The sequence below is a fragment of the Equus asinus genome, chromosome 4 (genome assembly GCF_041296235.1).
Source record: "Equus asinus isolate D_3611 breed Donkey chromosome 4, EquAss-T2T_v2, whole genome shotgun sequence".
Lineage (NCBI taxonomy): Eukaryota > Metazoa > Chordata > Mammalia > Perissodactyla > Equidae > Equus > Equus asinus.
In genome coordinates this window covers 53,918,098-53,937,279 of record NC_091793.1, presented here as the reverse complement: position 1 = coordinate 53,937,279, position 19,182 = coordinate 53,918,098, and the positions used below count along the sequence as shown (strand labels likewise).

Genomic DNA, 19,182 nt, shown 5'->3' with positions numbered 1-19,182 from the left:
TGCCTCTGCTCTTAGTATAAAATATGGGTTATCATAGTGATGGTAATCACTGGCTGAATCAGAAGGGAACTGCAAACTACATTCAGTGGAGAAGGTGGGGATCAACCTAACTAAAGTTTGTTCAAGTTACTCCTTTGAGAACTGGACTTGAAACATCACATTGTTTACTGCCATGACAATAGTATACTTTGTGATACCGAAACAGTTTCACAAAATTCCTCAAGCCAAACAGGTGTCTGTCTTCTCCTTGACCCTGGAACCCAAAGACGGCATGGCTACTGTCAGAGCAATATGATGGTTTCTATTTCCCAGAGCTTAAGAGGAAAATGTGTATTATACCGTACTCCTTAGATACTATTAAATGAAGAATACTAAAATATTAGCTTAAAAGCTAACGAAAATTAGTGGCTGTTTACTAAGTACTATGCTAAACACTTTCTGTGTACCACCTCATTCAATCCCCAAAGCAACCCTATGAGATAGTAATAGTATCTTCCTTTTGCTAATAAGGAAACTAAGACCAACAGATTAAATCACTGCCCAAAGTCACAGAGCCAGTAAGGAGATAAGCTGGGATTTGCACCCTGATCTACCTAATTCCCAGTCTCATGCTCTGAGCCATCTCACTATATGATTTCTCACCCTTTAAAACTGTTCATATAGAATCTCAGTCACTCAAACTTAAGACATCTTCATAAACAACAGGAAATCTGTTTCCCCAACATGACAAGATCTGGTGTGTGATTCCTAAAGGATTCTAGTACATAAGGGTGTCACATCTTGATATTAGAGTACTTCAAGGAACCCCTGCCATACAGTGTAGAAAGTTCTGAAAAACAGACAAAAAAATGATCCAGTGACCAAGTTCTACAGTCTCTTTAATACATTCCTCTCTAAGTTTTCTGAATCAACAGGTTACATTACCACACACTATTTTTGTTGGAAATATTTTACTAAACTAAGTTTTCCTCCTTTTATAACCTTACTGACCACTATCTTAATGACAACCACAGGGTTTAATGTATAGTACCGCTCGTCTCTTCGTTAAAGGGCCTTAGAATGCTCAGCAAGTTATATTTTTACTTCTTTTTCTTTCTTTCCTTCTTTTCTTTTTCCCTACTTAACTGCTGTCCCCTTATGTGCTATGTGACTTTGGGAAGTTGTTCAATCTCTTTCAGTCTTAGTTTCCTCATCTGTAAAATGAGGATATTCCTACTAACTCATAGGGTTGTTCTGACATAGAGTGCATGATATGCTCAACACAATACTTGGTATATATTGTGATTCAGGTTCTATAATCTAGACCGCAAGCACTGTCAAAAATCTGACCTTTAGATAAATGGAATAGTATCGTATGAGAACACTTTTGACTTGCTTTGAAAACAATAAAATACTGCAGATATAAGGAATACAACAATAATGATGTTACTATGACTGTACCAGATATTTTGGTTTGGAAAGGTTTTCCAAATGTCCAGGTAAATATATTTTTTACAGAGAGTGATAAATGATTTAGCAAACCTACAGACAAACAGATTGATGGCGGGAATCAAGTCAAGAGATCTGGATTCAGAAGCCCCTTATCCTTATCATAGGATTTCTTTTATCCCACTAGACACATTACTCATGCTGGCAATTCCTTTTGTTGAGATGGACAATTAAAAATTCATTAAAAAATGCTAACAGGAAGATGGGATGATTTGATTAACTGATTTTTCCAATTTGCTCATTTATAGGATGACTGAGAAACAAGAACTGCCTTTATTTAAAAAATTGGGGGGGGGGGAGCAGTAAGGAGGGTGTATTCCATTGTGCTTACTGGTCTCAATTACGTATTTTAAGAAATAACACTTAACCTCAATCAAATCCTATGACCAAGATAACAGTATTGATACTTTTTACATCAAGTTAAAAAAGTATATGGTTAAAATTGTTTGATGGTTTCAGTTATACAGATCAATCATAGAAGAAATAACAAAATTTTGTTTCCCAAAGCTACTTAGGTAAGAATAAAATCTTCAGAATTCTATGAGAATGAGGTTTAATGATAAATGTATAAATTTTAGGATGGGTCTGAAAAACAACAAAGTGGATTATATATTAAAATATTTAAGGACAAATTAGTGACTATGCACCTCTTAAGGTAACAGAATAAACCAAGATTAAATCTAAATTAAGATAAAATCAGTAAGTTTTAGCTCTTGGAAAATAACAGGATAAATACAATTTAACTTATACCAAATAGTTACCTTGCTGAGAATCCCACTCATTCACTGTAATTCTTTATTCAAAAGAAGAAAATGAATTCTTAAATACCTATTCTTAACCAGGTCCTTTGTCAGGCACTTGCAGCATCACAATCTGGGAGGTAGATCTTATCTCCCTTGCACATATAAGAAAAGCGAAGCCCCTCTGAATTCCAGCTCACCACTTTGATCCTTGGAGAGTTATTTTTCTTAGCTTCAGTTTGTTCACTTATAAAATGGGGCCAATAACACCTGTCTTCTAGTATTGTTATGAGAGTTAAAATGATACAAATCAAGCTCTTAATACAAAGTAGCTCCTAATATCATCATAATTAGCATCTAAGAAGTCATAGGTAATGTATGAGGGTCAAGGTTCAAAGTCACTTTTTTGACTCTGAAGTAGTACTGTACAGTAGAACTTTCTGAATGACAGAAATGTTCTATATCTGAGTTGTCCAATATGGTAGCCACTAGCCATAAGTGTCTACTGAGCACTTGAGATGTAGCTAGTGTAACTGAGGAACTGAATTTCTAATTTTATTTAATTTTACTCGATTTAAATTTAAAGAGTCATTTTTACTAGGTGCTCTTGTACTCAAAGGGAAGCTCTGAAGACTATGTTTGTTTTCCTCATTAATGCACACTGCTTCATTAAGGTATGTAAAGTGTCATTTCAGGTCCCCCCATTTAGAGACTACGCATGGGTGGCTGTGGTATGTAGGACTGGGGTTTATGTGGTTAGGCTTTGACTATTATACCATACTTTCACCAATTCTGGTATGAACTGCTTGAAAACAGGTTTTTTAATTCTATAAATTTCACTGTATTTCTAGCCACGGCAGACCCACGATAAATTATTTCCTCTTCAGTTTTCTTTAATTATACATCTCATACAAAATGATCAAGGCATTTCTCATGTGTATGTTATATACATACAAAGTACTATTTAACTTCCATCCGAAGTACTTTTACATTTATGATAGATGGACCTTTATGTAATGAATACTGAAGAGTGCAAATAAAACTTGTGTAAAATTATACATAAAAACATATCATGGAATCTTCTCAATTACCCCCAAGAATAGGGACAAAAAATATAGGCTTTTAAAAGCAAAGCCTACTGCTGAGAATAGCAGAGAATTTACTAGCTTAAGAAACAGGTTTTCCTACAGTCATTGAAGTTTGATTCCACAAACATAAGAGCTTCTCCTGCTACTAAACCTGACCAGAAATGACAGTCAAAAGTCGTATCCCTTGACAAATTATAGAAACTCTAGTGAATTACAAACCCATAGGAAAACCAATGCATCAGACAGTGTTTCTCAAATTTGAATATGTACTCAAAGAAAAATTCTCAACAGACCTAAGAATATGTACAAGAATCTCAGTTTGAGAAGTACTAATTTAGAGAACTATGTCTCATTCTAAGAAAATGTCTCTCAATTGCAGGCTCTTACTGCAAGACATCTTTGGCCTCTAACTAGTAAAATGAACATATTTTGATTGTCATTTGAATGAACTCAAAACGGTAAGAATTTTGCTTAAAAAAATATGAAGCCTGAGAATTTCTGTGAATGGAACCCTTAGACTTAAGTTTGAGAGGTAATGCTGTAGCAGACACTGGAAACAATATCATTCGGGAGAGAACACTGCTAACCAATAGGCTGTATTTCCAAGTAATCAACAGCCCCTAAATCAGCCCCAGTGGGACTTTCCTTTCATCACACATACCACAAGCTTTAGATACACCAAAATAAAAACATTCCATAAAAATCTGATAGGATTTCAGTGTCAGTTCCCTCATCTCAATATTAGAAAAATATCATAATCATATATTTGGGGACAACAATATGCTTACCTTGCTCTTTGACATAGAAAGTGAAGATTCATCTTTATTCTGAGAAATGTCTTCCTTTGTTCTTTCAAAACCTTTAAAAACATTGTCATTATCACAGTATTATTACTTTGAACACATAACAGGCATTGAAAAAGCATATATAGTTGTTAAAAGGCAATGCATTTAAGTCATTCAACTTCAAATATACATTATATTTGATGTACATCAGTGCAAGAAGCCTGACTGAACAGACAGTTTTAAACTATTACCATTTAAAGACTTCTAAGTGGTCACCTCTTGTATAATAATTCTTCAGAATAAATTAAGGCTTATAGAGGCCATGAAGTCTTTCCCTGAACTCATCAAGTTCAACAGCTCCTTGCTGTGTTCCTAGAGCACTCTCCATGAATTCAGGATTCATGGAGCTTTTATTCTAGTCAGCTCTTCTCTAACAAAGAATCTGAACTGACAGAACCAACTCAACATGCTTTTCACACTTCTTGCCAAACTGGAAAAATTCCAGAACTCGTGATAAAAGGAAGACTAGGGAAGTAAATCTGGATTGAGGGACAGACTTAAAAAAAATCTATGTATTTATTGTGAGAATGAAATAGGATGCATTGAAAGAACTTAGCACAGTATTTCGCACATAGTATATACTCAGTGAATGTTTTCCCTTAATGGTATCATTGTCACTGACTATTATTATATAAATTATAAAACTATAAACCCTACATGCATGAGTGCACTGGGATAAACATACACACATCCCTGTGATGATGTAACACATTAATGTAGTCGGCCAAAAGCAATTAACAAACGAATCTTATTAGAGTACAATTAGAGAAATGTTAATCCTGAGATTCATGTGGCAGGCATAAAAGGAGCAGTAAAAAAAGCCAGACACACCTCACTTTATTGCACGTGCTTCACTTTACTGCACTTTGCAGATACTGCGTTTTTTTAAAAATTAAAGGTTTGTGGCGACCCTGTGTCAAGCAAGTCTATCAGTGCCATTTTTACAACAGCATTTGCTCACTTTGTGTCTCTGTGTTACATTTTGGTAATTCTAGCAATATTTCAGACTTTTTCATTATTATTACATTTCTTATGGTGACCTGTGATCAGTGCTCTTTGATGTTACTATCATAATTGTTTTCAGGCGCCAAGAGCTATGCCCATTTATAATAGCAAACTTAATCAATAAACAGTGTGTATGTTCTGACTGCTCCAATGACTGGCCATCCCCCCCATCTCTCTCCTCCTCAGGGCTCCTTACTCCCTGAGACACAGCAACATTGAAATCATGCCACTTAATAACCCTACAATGACCTGTAAGTGTCCAAGTGAAGGGAAGAGTCACACGTCTCTCACTTTAAATCAAAAGCTAGAAACGATTAAACTTAGTGAGGAAGGCGTGTTGAAAGCCAAGACAGACTGAGAGCTAGGCCTCTTGCGCCAAAAAGTTAGCAAGTTGTGAATGCAAAGGAAAAGTTCTTGAAGGAAATGAAAAGGGTTACTCCAGTGAACACATGTACAATAAGAAAGTGAAACAGCCTTATTGCTGATACGGAGAAAGTTTTAATGGTCTGGATAGAAGATCAAACCAGCCACAATATTCCCTGAAGCCAAAGCCTAATCTAGAGCAAGGTCCTAACTCTCTTCAATTCTATGGAGGCCGAGAGAGGTGAGGAAGCTGCAGAAGAAAATATTGAAGGTAGCAGAGGTTGGGTCATGAGGTTTAAGAAAAAAGCTGTCTCCATAACATAAAAGTGCAAAGTGAAGCAGCAAGTGCTGATGTAGAAGTTGCATCGAATTATCCAGAAGATTTAGCTAAGATAATTAATGAAGGTGGCTACATTAAACAGCAGATTTTCCATGTGGACGAAACAGCCTTTTATTGGAAGAAGATGCCATCTAGGACTTTCATAGCTTGAGAGGAAAAGTCAGTGTCTGGCTTCAAAGCTTCAAAGGACAGGCTGACAATCTTGTTAAGGGTTAAGGCAGCTGATGACTTTAAGTTGAAGCCAATGCTCACTTATAATTCTGAAAACCCTAGGGCCCTTAAGAATTATGCTAAATCTACTGTTCCTGTGCTCCATAAATGGAACAACAAAGCCTGGATGATAGCACATCTGTTTACAACATGGCTTACTGAATAGTTTAAGCCCATTGTTGGGACTGACTGCTCAGGAAAAAGGATTGCTTTCAAAATATGACTGCTCATGGACAATATACCTGGTCACCCAAGAGCTCTGACGGAGATGTACAAGACTAATGTTGTTTTCATGGCTGCAAACACAACATCCATTCTGCGGCCTATGGATCAAGGAATAATTTCGACTTTCAAGACTTATTATTTAAAAAATACATTTCATAAGACTGTAGCTCTCATAGATGGTGATTCCTCTGATGGATCTGGGCAAAGTCAATTGAAAACCTTCTGGAAAGGATTCACTATTCTAGATGCGATTAAGAACATTTGTGCTTCATGCGAAGAGGTCAAAACATCAACATCAGCAGGAGTTTGGAAGAAGTTGATTCCAACCCTCGTGGACGACTTTGAGGGGTTCAAGATTCCAGTGGAGAAGTAACTCTAGATGTAGACCCTCCACCAGTAAAAGATTATGACTCACTGGACGCTCAGATGACGGTTAGCATTTTTTATAAATAAAGTTTCTTTTGCTATGCATACTTTTTTAGACATAATGCTAATAAACACTTAATAGACTACAATATAGTGTAAACATAGCTTTTATATGTACTGGGAAACCAAAAAATTCATGTGACGAACTTCATTGCGATATTCGTTCTATTGTGGTCTGGAACCAAACCCACAATATCTCCAAGGTGTGCCTGGACTCAGTTCAATGAAGTTCTTTCTACTTTTGAGGGCAAGTAATATTAACTCTTCCCCATAATTACTTGTTCTGAGTCCAATAAAAGCCTATACCAAAAATCTATAAACTATTATTCATAAAGCAACACTTAAAAAATCATCAGTAGCACCAGTGCCTGAAGCATTTAAAAATCATTTCTAGCATATCAACGATACCATCTATTCTGTATTTGGTTTCATATCAGCTAAAAACAAATCTACTCCATTTTCATAATCCAGATATTTTACTGAAATTTTTCTGTAGTATGAAGAAGGAATCTTTTTTTTCTTTTTCTGGTAAGGAGAAGGATCGCTCAAACCCAATACTAGGGAAAAAAACTGTTTCATAAATGCAGCATGGAATTTTAAATGAAAACTTACTGGAATTTGAAACTTTAGTGTAAAAGAAACCAAAGTTACATAATTCAGTTTAAAAATTCTAAGATATTTATTCAGAGTAATAAAAATTTTGTAGCAATTCTTAATACTAATGAACTAACAAATTACTTCAAAGTTCTAAATACATATGGAAGAGAAGATTTTCTAAAAATATATACTGTAAATGAAAAAAAGTTTTCTTTTAGTCCTGTAAATACAGATTTTCACTTCAATTTCTCTAGTGAGGTCTTAGTTTCAGCTGAATCTAGACCTATCTATTTACAAGATCAGGAAAAATACCCACTTCATTGTAGCCTCATTCCCATATTATTTTTAAAACAGAACAGTAAATTAAAAAAAAGTAGAAGTTAAAAATCCAAACAGACTCTCTTTTCAACATACAAATACATCTTGTAAAAAGTTTCAAATGTTGTAAAAGGACATTCATAAACCACAATTCTATATTATCTGTCAAACCCAATATATGAATCCCATTCTAAAAGATTCTCTATACCTCTAATTTGAAAATCAAATTATTTTAAAAGCTGATCTGATGACTTTCAAGTTATTTAAAAGTACAGAGGGATAACTGCTGGGTATTTATCCAAAGAACATGAAAACACTAATGCATAAACATATATGCACCCTTACATTCATCGTGGCATTATTCACAATAGCCAAGAGTTGGAAGCAAACTGGGTGCCCATCAAGACATAAATGGATAAAAAAGATGTGGTATAGATACACAATGGAATACTACTCAGCTATAAAAAAAACCGAAATCTTGCCATTTGTAACAACATGGTCAGAACTTAAGGGTACTACACTAAGCGAAATAAGCCAGAGGGACAAAGTGAAATATTGTACAATCTCACTCATAAACAGAAGATAGCAACAACAACAAACACATAGAGACAGAGACTGAACTGGTGGTTACCAGCAGGGAAGGGGGGAGGGAGGAGGGCAAAAGGGGTGAATAGGTGCATGTGTGTGGTGATGGATGGTAATTAGTCTTTGGGTGGTGAACATCACGTAATCAACAGAGAAATCAAAATATGATGATGCGTACTTGAAATTTATGTAATGTTATAAACCAATGTTACCTCAATAAAACAAATATTAAATTGGGCTGGCCCGGTGGTGTAGTGGTTAAGTTCGTGTGCTCAGCTTTGGTGGCCCGGGGTTCACTGGTTCAGATCCCAGGCGTAGATGTACACACCACACATCAAGCCATGATGTGGCAGCATCCCACATACAAAATAGAGGAAGATTGGCACAGATGTTAGCTCAGGGCCATCTTCTTCACAAAAATAAACAAATAAATATTTTTAAAAAGTATAGAGGGATAAAGCAAAATGCTAAGTCTGGTCAACTACTTTTGAGCTTTAACTAAGGGCAAATAAGTAGATGATCAGCATAAAATGCAAAGAAGATAGAAAAATGTTCAAAAACTTTAAAAATAAAATATTGCCATACTGTACACTAAGTTTTCAAGGGTAATTCCAAGGTAAGCGAAGCAAAAAGCGTCACACCAGGGACTCTTTCTTTAGACTGGATAAAGCTAGTTTCCTAAAAACGTGCAAAATAATCTTTATCTTAAAAAGTCAGTGACAAAAGTATATTTAGTAGAAGCCAAAAAGGTTCTGCCAAAATACTTCTTAGGCATTTATGTATTTTCCACCAAGTATGGGGATTCAAAATTACTTTAAAATTATTTTTATTTAAAAAAGTTTAGTGATATTTATAGTCAAAATCCTGAAGCCTATAACATATTATTGACCATTATGAATAATGCAGAAAAGTTTCAGATCATGACTTCTCACCAAGTTTGCTTGCTAGTGATTTTAGGTAGTCAATTCTCTTCCTACTATCCTCCCCACTACCACAATGATATAGAAACTTACATCCTCATCAAAATAGCTAAAATTAAAAGGTCAACACCATCCAAGTACAGGTGAGAAGGCGGAGCAACTGGAACTCTGTTTACTACTGGTGGGAGTCTAAAGGGGCATAACCGCTTTGGAAAACTATTTGATTGTATCCACTAAAGCTGAACGCACGCATATGCTACCACACGGCAATTCTGCTCCGAGATAAACCCAACAGAAATGAGCATGTGTGTTCATCAATGACAGGCACAAAAATGTTCAAGCAGCTTTATTCAAATAGCCCAAATCTGGAGCCAACTCAAATGGCTATTAGTAGTAGAATAAATGAATATATTATAGTATATTTACACAATAGAATTTACACAGCAATGGAAAAAAACCAATTACTACTACACAAAACAACAGACATAATATTGAGTGAAAGAAGCCACCTTTCCCCATAAAAAAAAAAACGTACATACTGTAGGATTCCATTTATATAAAGTTTAGGAACTGGCAAATCTAGTCTATGGTGTTAGAAGTTGGAACGGTGGTTTACCTCTGTTGTAGGAGGAATTGACTGGGAGGGACAGGAGGAAGTCTGGGGATCTGGGAAGTAGTCACACGCGTCTATACATAACTAAGAAGTCAAAAAGCTGTGCACTTAAGTATATGTAAATTATGCCTCAATAAAATAAATAAATAAAAACTCAGATATCCTTCCCTATTCTTCCAGTTTTGTTTTCTTTTTTTTTTTGAGGAAGATTAGCCCTGAGCTAACTACTGCCAGTCCTCCTCTTTTTGCTGAGGAAGCCTGGCCCTGAGCTAACATTCGTGCCCATCTTCCTCCACTTTATATGTGGGACGCCTACCACAGCATGGCGTGCCAAGCGGTGCCATGTCCGCACCCGGGATCTGAACCGGCGAACCCTGGGCCGCCGAGAAGCGGAACGTGCGAACTTAACGGCTGCGCCACTAGGCCAGCCCCTATTCTTCCAGTTTACTAGATCTCTCCTCCTTCGACATCCTTTCTCACTTAATCTATATTCCTTTAACTTATTCTGCACCTGGCTAATTCTGATCCATTCATCAACAATGATGATAATTATAATGATAACTAACATAATAATATTAATGAAAACAACAAAGAAACCATTTGTAGGAACACTTGTGATTGTAAGACACTATGCTAGATGCGTTACTTTCTAATCTCTAAAACACCACCACAAAAACCCCAAAATATTAATTATATTTTATATAATTTAAAAAACTGAGGCTAACAGAAATTAAGTGACTTGACTCATGTCAATAAGTGACAGTATCAGAGCTGATTCAAACTTGGGTCTAACTTTAAAATTCGTGCTGTTTCTAAAATGCCAGGGTGCCTCTCAAGACGCAAAGCCACCTCTTCTGGGAGGCCTTGCTTTGACTGTGTAGGCACAGTTAGCTGTCCCCTGCGCTGAGACACAAAGCACTTCATACACATTTGTACTACCATATTTATCACAATATACTTCAATTATTTGTTTCCATGTTCATGTTCCATACTTCACTGTGAGTTCCTGAAAGGGAGGGTCTTATGCTTATTTATCCTATCAAATACAAAAATTTGATAAACTTGATCCAAAAATTAATAGAAATGGACTCCACTTTTACTTGTGATGGTTTTTTAAATAGTGAAACACAGCACACCTTCAGAAAATTGCATAAAACATGTGTAATTTAATGTATACAGTGACTATTTGCAAAACTACCACCCAAATCAAGAAATAGAGAATTGTCAGCGTCTCATAATATCTCCCCCAGTGCCACTCTTGACCACTACCTACTTTTCTTCGACTCAAAAGTAATTATCTTGACTTTTGCAGTCATTATTTACCAGTGTGTGACAGTGGGTATTTCATTTGTTTTCACTGCCTATTAGCCTCCCATTGCATGACTGTATCACTATTTATCCATATATTGTTGACAGACATTTGAGTTGCTCCTAGTTTGTCCCTCTTGTGAACAATGCTGCTACAAATATTCTTGGAAATGTATCCTGGTGGACATATATATCCGTGAGTTTCTCTAGGGTTTGAACCTAGAAGTAGAATTCCTGGGTTACAGTATATGTGTGTCTTCAACTTTAAGAATATCAAATTGCAGTTTTTGGGTGATGAACATGATATAATCTACACAGAATTTGAAATATATTAAGGTGTACACACACAAAAAAGAATACCAAATTATTTATCAATTTGTTTGTTTTTTCACTAACAGCAGGCAAGAGTTCTCCTTTCTCTATATTTATGGTAACATCAATATTGACAAATTTTTAATATTTTTGTCAATCTGTTGGGTATATCAATGGTATATTAATGAGGTTTTAGTTTGCATGTCCCTGAAGACTAATGACGTTGAACACTTTCTCATATGTTAACTAGTCATTTTAGTTTTCTCTTCTTGAAGAACCTCTTCAGATCCTTTGTGCATTTTTAAAAAACTCGTTGGGGCCAGTCAGCTGGCAGTTTGTGTACTCCGCTTTGGCACCCGGGGTTCGCAGGTTTGGATCTTCCTCAAGCAAAAAGAGGAGGATTGGCAACAGATGTTAGCTCAGGGCAAATCTTCCTCACTAAAAAAACCCAACTCATTGTCTATCTTTTTCTTACTGACATATATACACAAATTCTTGATGTACTCCAGGTACTGGTCCTTTGCCAGCTATATTCGTTACAAATACCTCCCCATTCTGTGGCTTGTCTTTTTATTTTCTGCATGGTTTCTTTTGATGAACAGCTCTTAATATTAATGTAGTCAATTCAGCAACCTTGTTCTTTAAGTGTTAGTGCTTTTTGGTCTTAAGAAAGTCTTCCTTAAATCTGTGGTGATAAAGATATTTTCCAATAAAGTAGTAGTACATAGAGTTTATTTTCTCCTACTAATCCAATGGAATATTATTCCTAAATAAATTAGCACTCTGTCCTTAACTTCTAATTTGTTAACAGAATACAAGTATTATCATCATTGATAAGGTATAACCTTTTTATATACTTCAGTAACAAATTTGGTTCATTAATGTTTAGATATAATAAAGTAAGCTTTATGCTGCTTCAGTCTTATGAAATGAGATTAGATATAGGTATCTACAAATATAGAGTTAATAGGTATTTGCAAAATATAGAATTGTTATATTAAAATTAACTATACCAAATACAGCCACAAATAAAGAAATTGTACAGGAAAAAAAACCTCTGAGAAGTCAAAATATACTAAAAAGAGGGGCTGGCCCAGTGGCATAGCAGTTAAGTTTGTGTGCTCCACTTCAGTGGCCTAAGGTTCGCTCATTTGGATCCCAGGCACGGACCTATGCACAACTTATCAAGCCATGCTGTGGCAAGTGTCCCACATATTAAGTAGAGAAAGATGGGCACAGACGTTAGCTCAGGGCCAGTCTTCCTTACCATAGAGAGGAGGATTGGTAGTGGATGTTAGCTCAGGGCTAATCTTCCTGAAAAAACAAATATATATATACACACACACACACACACACACACACATATATACTAAAAAGAAATCTATCTGTGCACTAAAGCTCACAGTTTGTCTATAAACGATATCTTTGCTCAAAGTTTAGTTACTCCGATTTTTATGTACTGCTCTAGAGACTGGTCCAATGAATATACCTAGAAGTGATACTTGAGATTAAGGAAAGAGACAAAGAGACACGAACTGAAAAAAAAAAATTTGCACTATAGTGTCACTATGAGTACATGGGCAAGGGGTACCATTTTTATATTATATCTCAAAACACCAATATATTTCTTAAGGTAGAAGTGACCAAAACAACAAAAAAAGAGAGAGATTTTCTTCAAGAAAAGTAAAATGAAAAAAGTGCTCAAAGAAGTAAGACAAAGTTATCTTTAAATATCACTAATTTAGAACTCCTCCTCCTCTAATGATGTCAAATAAAAACGCATCTAAAAATTTTTTTTCAGTACAATGAAATGTCTCAGAAGAAACCATAATTTTACTTTTAACTTAATAAATAAATAGCCACTTCTTTGAAGCATCTAATACCATTCTATTTCTTAGCTGATAAAATAACACATATTTTAAAGAGCTTTTTAACATGGCTGATTGCAACACAACTGTTGGTCGTATCGAGGGGAACACGGAAGCAGCCCTATCAATATTACTTTCTCTGTTTCAGGAACTAGAAAACAAAGCCAACAGTTTACTTTTCCATCCAAACAGATCAATCCAGGATGACCTTCAATATAAGCTTTGACAAGATAAACTGACAATTCTGCCTTCAATTGCCTCATTAAGTAAACACCAAACTTTTGGAAAATGAAGTTTTCTATTGGTCATTAGGGTCACATGATTATTCTTTAATATTAAGTAGACTCATGGCATGAAGGTCAGCAAACGCGCGCCAGAAAGCTTCTGGCTTAAAGAAAAACAAAGAGACAGAGAGAAACAGAGAAATGGAACTAAGTCAGATTGCCAAAGCAAAGAGAGTATTTAACAACATTACAAAATTCCAGTATGTTGTATTTTCAAAGCCTCTTCTGGACAAAGACAAACACTAAAATCTGCACCGTTCTGAGAACGTCAGAAGCATGACAGTAACCATGTTACACTGGGAAGACTAAATGCAGGTCAGGAATGCTGTGCAAAGCTATGCTACGCAGGCAACAGCTCAGGACTATGGTTTCCAATTCTTTTTGGAAACACTGTTAGAAAAGAAAATGAAATTAGTGAACTTATAATAAATTAATTTAATTGCCCAGGTAATACCTTCTATAAGGTGTTTCACTATCTCAAAAGAATTCATATACCATCTATCAACATGAATACTCACAAAAATCAAGAATAAAGGTTAGTGTGAAAACAGAAAATACAATTGAAATTTAACAAAATATAAGTGTCATAAAATGGTTAAAGCAAGCATGAGTTTCAGTCAATATTTCTTTGCCATGAGTATTCAAAGAATATTTTTATTTTTAAAAATAATATAACCTTTAAAAAGTAGATATAATTATGTAGCAGTTTAAAATTTTGAAAAGAAAACAAAGACGACTGTTCATATTTTTAAAATATATACCCAAATATTTGCTACAATAAATATCAATAAATGAACAACTTATACCTTCATCTCATTGACCAACTATTTAATGTTTAACTCATGACTGTCAAATGCCTAATTTCATTTAATATATATTACCCTAAAAATACATACCGCAAAAACTAATCATATACAAACACATCTAACAACAAGTAAGGCATTTCCAAAATTATACTTGGGCAGAACTCTTCACTTTAGTCAGGACATGAGCTACTAAAGCTTAAACTAAACATCAAATTTATTATAGTTACCATTCTGCAGAAAATAGCCAAACAAATATCCACATTAAATATCTGGGTTTCATTTGCAAAAATCTCAGAGCAATTTGTTTATTTATAGAATTTTACATTTATCTCAAGTCCAGAAAAGGTTTTAATTTTATCAAAGGGTCATAATAACTATTTATTTCTATAATTAAAGCAAAAATCCATGCTATAAGCATACAAGATTCATACTTTACTGAATCATTAGTTCTCGAGTTTGAGCTTAAGAGACTCAGAGAAAATATGGAAAAACCAAGCCATATAGCAGCAGTTACTAAAACCTAACCTTTCACTATAGAATTGTTTTGTTTAAATGAAAGCAGTTTTAAGATGTTAAAACGTCTGGTTTGTTTCAATGAAAAGTTGGCAAGAAATTAAGAAAAGAATGCAAGATTAAACAAGCAAACCTGGCAACGAAGGAGAAAGTTCATTGTATCCTCCAAATGAAGCGTTCCGGACAAGCTTTCGGCCATCAATTCGTGGAGGAAATAAAACAGGCGAGACCGCAGCACAGGAAGAAAATCTACGTTGTTGTGAGCTCTCTTCTTTCATGGCTTAGAAGGCCTATTTAATGTATATGCTCACCCAGAAGGCTAATTAGACCAGTATGGCAATGACAGGCTTTTCCCTCACATCCAAATGTAGCAAAACCCACCAGCAAAAACAAAGGACACACACATTTAACAGCAAAGGAGAAGGACCAGAGACTGTCAAATCAGCAATAAACAGATAAAGAAAGAGACTGACAGAAAAGGCACTTAAGCCATGCTGCTGCGTTTTTAAAAAAAGAACTGATAAACCAGAAAGGCTATTCCACTAATGTTTTACCTTTTTATTAAACCATTAATGCCCTGCACTGAATTGCTGCCTTAGGAAAACAAAGCAAGATCAATATTTAGAGATCTAGGATGAAGTAATAAAAACAGTTTCTCTTCTTTTCTCATATCCACTGTGTTTTTGTAGTATCCACCACTTTCCCGATTCTTTCCTTTCCAGTTTTTGCTTACTGCAAAAGTGGATATAAACATAACATTGTTTATCTTTTCTGAAGCTTCCAGATGTATACCTAATCTACTGCTTGCCTCAGGCATGATTAAGATTTCATGAGGAAAGATATTCTTTCACGTATAATTTTGATGGATTCCAACAGTTAAAGCAAAGAATAAACATGTAAGTTTTACCTCTAGCAGGGATATATGAGTCATTAAGACAGTGTTAGTTCAAACCAACCCAGAGAAGATTAGAAAGACATCATCATTAATGCTGTATGCTCCAATGTGTTCTCTGAAACAGATATGAGTTGCTACAGTTCCTCTTCATTACATTTATACTTTGCAAAATACATAATGAACCAGTAAGTATGTCCCACTTAAAACTCTCCAATTAAAAAAAACGCAAGTTTCTCATCACAGTGACAAATAGAAATATCTCTCTTTACTAGGTTAAAACTAAGTGACTGGTATGATCCCACATCATTATATCTAACAGGAAAGTACCTACGGCCAAAATAATACACTATGTTGTCTCTCTATACCTAATCTTTAAAATTCCAAAGAATTCTTTCCTAGTTATATTTAAATCCATTTACCTTAATCTACCTTAAGTGAAGTTAAAAAGCTCCAGTCAACCATCCTCTTTATCTACCTTAGATTGATTTTTCTGATCACAGTTCTTATTTCCAATCTGGAAGTACACCCAGCAACATAAATTTGATACTGGAAAGCATGAAATAAGTAGTCACTGCCTTGCAGGTCCAAGAGAGCCAAACCACAAACCAGCAGTGGTAAAAACTGAGAACCAAGCCTCTTTATACCAAAGAATCCCTTTGCAGATAACTCACAGCCTCAAGTTCCTTTAGATCAGGAATCAGATAAGCTACTGACATCAATAATAATACTGGAATCAGCACAAAAATATAAGCAATGCCTTCAAAATTGGAAGGAAAAAGACATCCAACTTGGAATTCCATACGCAGCCAAAGGATTAACTATATATTAGGGTAAAATAAAAATATTTTTTGACATACAAGGTCTCAAAAATGTACTTTCCACAGATGTTTTTAAAGAGTTTGTTAGAGTAGCCCTTCTCACCTGGGGTTCTACAATAGAATTAGGTCTAATGTACTAAAATATCCACTCTTCAAAATGAATTAACTTTTTCTCCCATGCATCTATAATGGCTCTAACCATGAGCATATCCTTGGGAGAACTGAGGAAATATTCACTTAAATTATTTTCTATAGGCCTTACTCCCTCACAGAACCCTAGCTAAGAAAGGCTGTACTAGAATACACACTCTACCAAAAAGTGACAGCAAATTAAGAATGCATGGAATACAGGACACAGGACATTCAATATAAAAGAGCTGTCATCACCAAAAAGTCCCCTACCACTGTACCATCTCTTTTTAATCCTAGGACAAGCTGTTTGGGTGAGCTTTGCCCAAATTCTTTTCTGACCTTGGTTTGTCTTGACAGTATGCTGATGAAGTTTCTTTTCTTTCCCACAGGCCATTATGTTTGGATAAGCTGAGGATACTTCTAATACACTGACGTGTTCTTTTTTTTTTTTAAAGACACTATTTTTTAAAGGAATTTTAAGTTCACAGCAAAATTGAGAGGAAGCTATTTCCCATATACCCGCTGCCTCACATATGCATGGCCTGCCTCATCAATTTCCGCCACCAGAGGAGTACACTTGTTACAACTGATGAACCCACAGTGAGACATCATAATCACCCAAAGTCCAAAGATTATCTTAGGGTCCACTTTTGCTGTTGTACATTCTACAGGTTTGGACAAATGTATAATGACATGTATCCATCATTACAGTATCATACCGAGTATTTTCACAGTGCCCTAAAAATCTTCTGTGCTCCTCCTATTCATTCCTCCTACTCGGCTACAACTCCTGGCAACCACTGATCTTTTTACTGTCTCCATAGCTTTGCCTTTACCATAACGTCACGTAGATGGAATCACACAGTGTGAAGCCTTTTCAGGTTGGCTTCTTTCACTTAGTAATATGCATTTAAGGTTCCTCCGTGTCTATTCGTGGCATGATATCTCATTTCTTTTTAGCCCTGAATAATATTGCATTGTCTGGATGTATCACAGTTTATTTATCCATTCACATACTGAAGGACATCTTGGTTGCTTCCAAGTTTTGGCAATTACAAAATAAAGTTGCTATAAACATCCTTGTGCAGGTTTTTGTGTGGACCTATGTTTTCAGCTGCTTTGGGTAAATATCACGGAGCATGACTGCTGGATTGTATGATAAGAGTATGGTTTAGTTTTGTAAGAAACCAGCAAACTGTCTTCTAAAGTGGCTGTACCATTGTGCCTTCCCACCTGCAATGAACGAGAGTTCCTGTGCTCTACACTGATGTTGTCAGTATTCTGGATTTTGGCTATTCTAATAGGTATGTAGCAGTATCTTATTGTTTTAATTTGCATTTCCCTGATGACATACGCCGTAGAGCATCTTTTTATATGCTTATTTGTCATCTATGTATCTTCTTTAGTGAGGTGTCTGTTAAGGTCTTTCACTCATTTTTTAATTGTTTGTTTTCTTATTGTTGATTTTAAGAATTCTTTGTATATTTTGGACAACAGTCCTTTAACAGATGTTTCTTTTGCAAATATTTTCTCCCAGTCTGCAGCCTGCCTGCTCATTCTCTTGTCACTGTCTTCTACAACGCAAGTGTTGAAGTGTTCTATTTTCTACCTTCTCGCCTTTCTTGACCACATATACTGACAAGTGTGTAAGACCTAAACTGAAGCTATGAGGGACCCGACGTTTCCCAGGACTCGCTAATGATCCCGCCCAATGTTTTCCATAGCAGAGGCTCTTGTTAAACTCTCAAAGAAATCAAAGCCAACCTATAACCCAGAGACCTTGTTCAGTTTATCTTTTCCTGGGAAGCTCTGTCAAATAGTGGCAATATTGCCCCTTCCTTCCCAAAATGGGTTTGTGCTTACTAGTCAGTCTTTCAAAGTAAACCCCAAATTGTTTAGACATGCACAGGTAAAGGTAACATTATTTGAGGATTAAAAAAGCATGAAAATTCACACAGGGGCCGGTCCTATGGCCGAGTGGTTAAGTTCACGCACTCCGCTTGGGTGGCCCGGGATTTTGCTGGTTTGGATCCTGGGCACGGACATGACACCGCTTGTCAGGCCATGCTGAGGCGGCATCCCACATAGCACAACCAGAGGCACTCACAACTAGAATATACAACTATGTACTGGGGGGCTTTGGGAAGGAAAAAAAAATTCACACAAAGGTAAGGATAGTGGTTACCTGGGGCATGCAGAGGGCAAAATGGGGAAGAGACTGGGATTGGGAGAGACCAAAGACTTCTAAAGTACTGGCAATGATCTCTCCTAAACGTGGGGTGCTAGGTACGTAAGTATTGGTTTTACGGTTATTCTATAAAATATATGCATAACCATTTCATTATACATATACACGTAAATTTTTTTTCAAAGTTCTTAGACTGTTGCTTGGTATATGGAAAACACTCCACAAATGTAGGCTGTTATTTTGTCCAGGTTCGTAATTCAGTAGTTCAGAGAAGCAAGGCAGATAAGAATAACAA

At 35.8% G+C, this 19,182-nt stretch overlaps 1 protein-coding gene across 26 annotated transcripts in view; it reads right to left on the bottom strand.

Annotated features, from left to right (window-relative positions):
* Positions 1–19,182, bottom strand: part of OSBPL8 (oxysterol binding protein like 8) — a 191,912-nt gene that overhangs the window by 55,485 nt on the left and 117,245 nt on the right. For 25 of the 26 annotated variants that reach the window (XM_070507289.1, XM_070507283.1, XM_070507285.1 and 22 more), the window contains one exon: positions 4,105–4,175. In XM_070507289.1, coding sequence (XP_070363390.1) covers positions 4,105–4,175 — 71 coding nt within the window. Of the gene's footprint in view, positions 1–4,104; positions 4,176–14,987; positions 15,374–19,182 lie in introns of those variants that run through there. The other variant, XM_070507282.1, reaches the window with a different exon arrangement.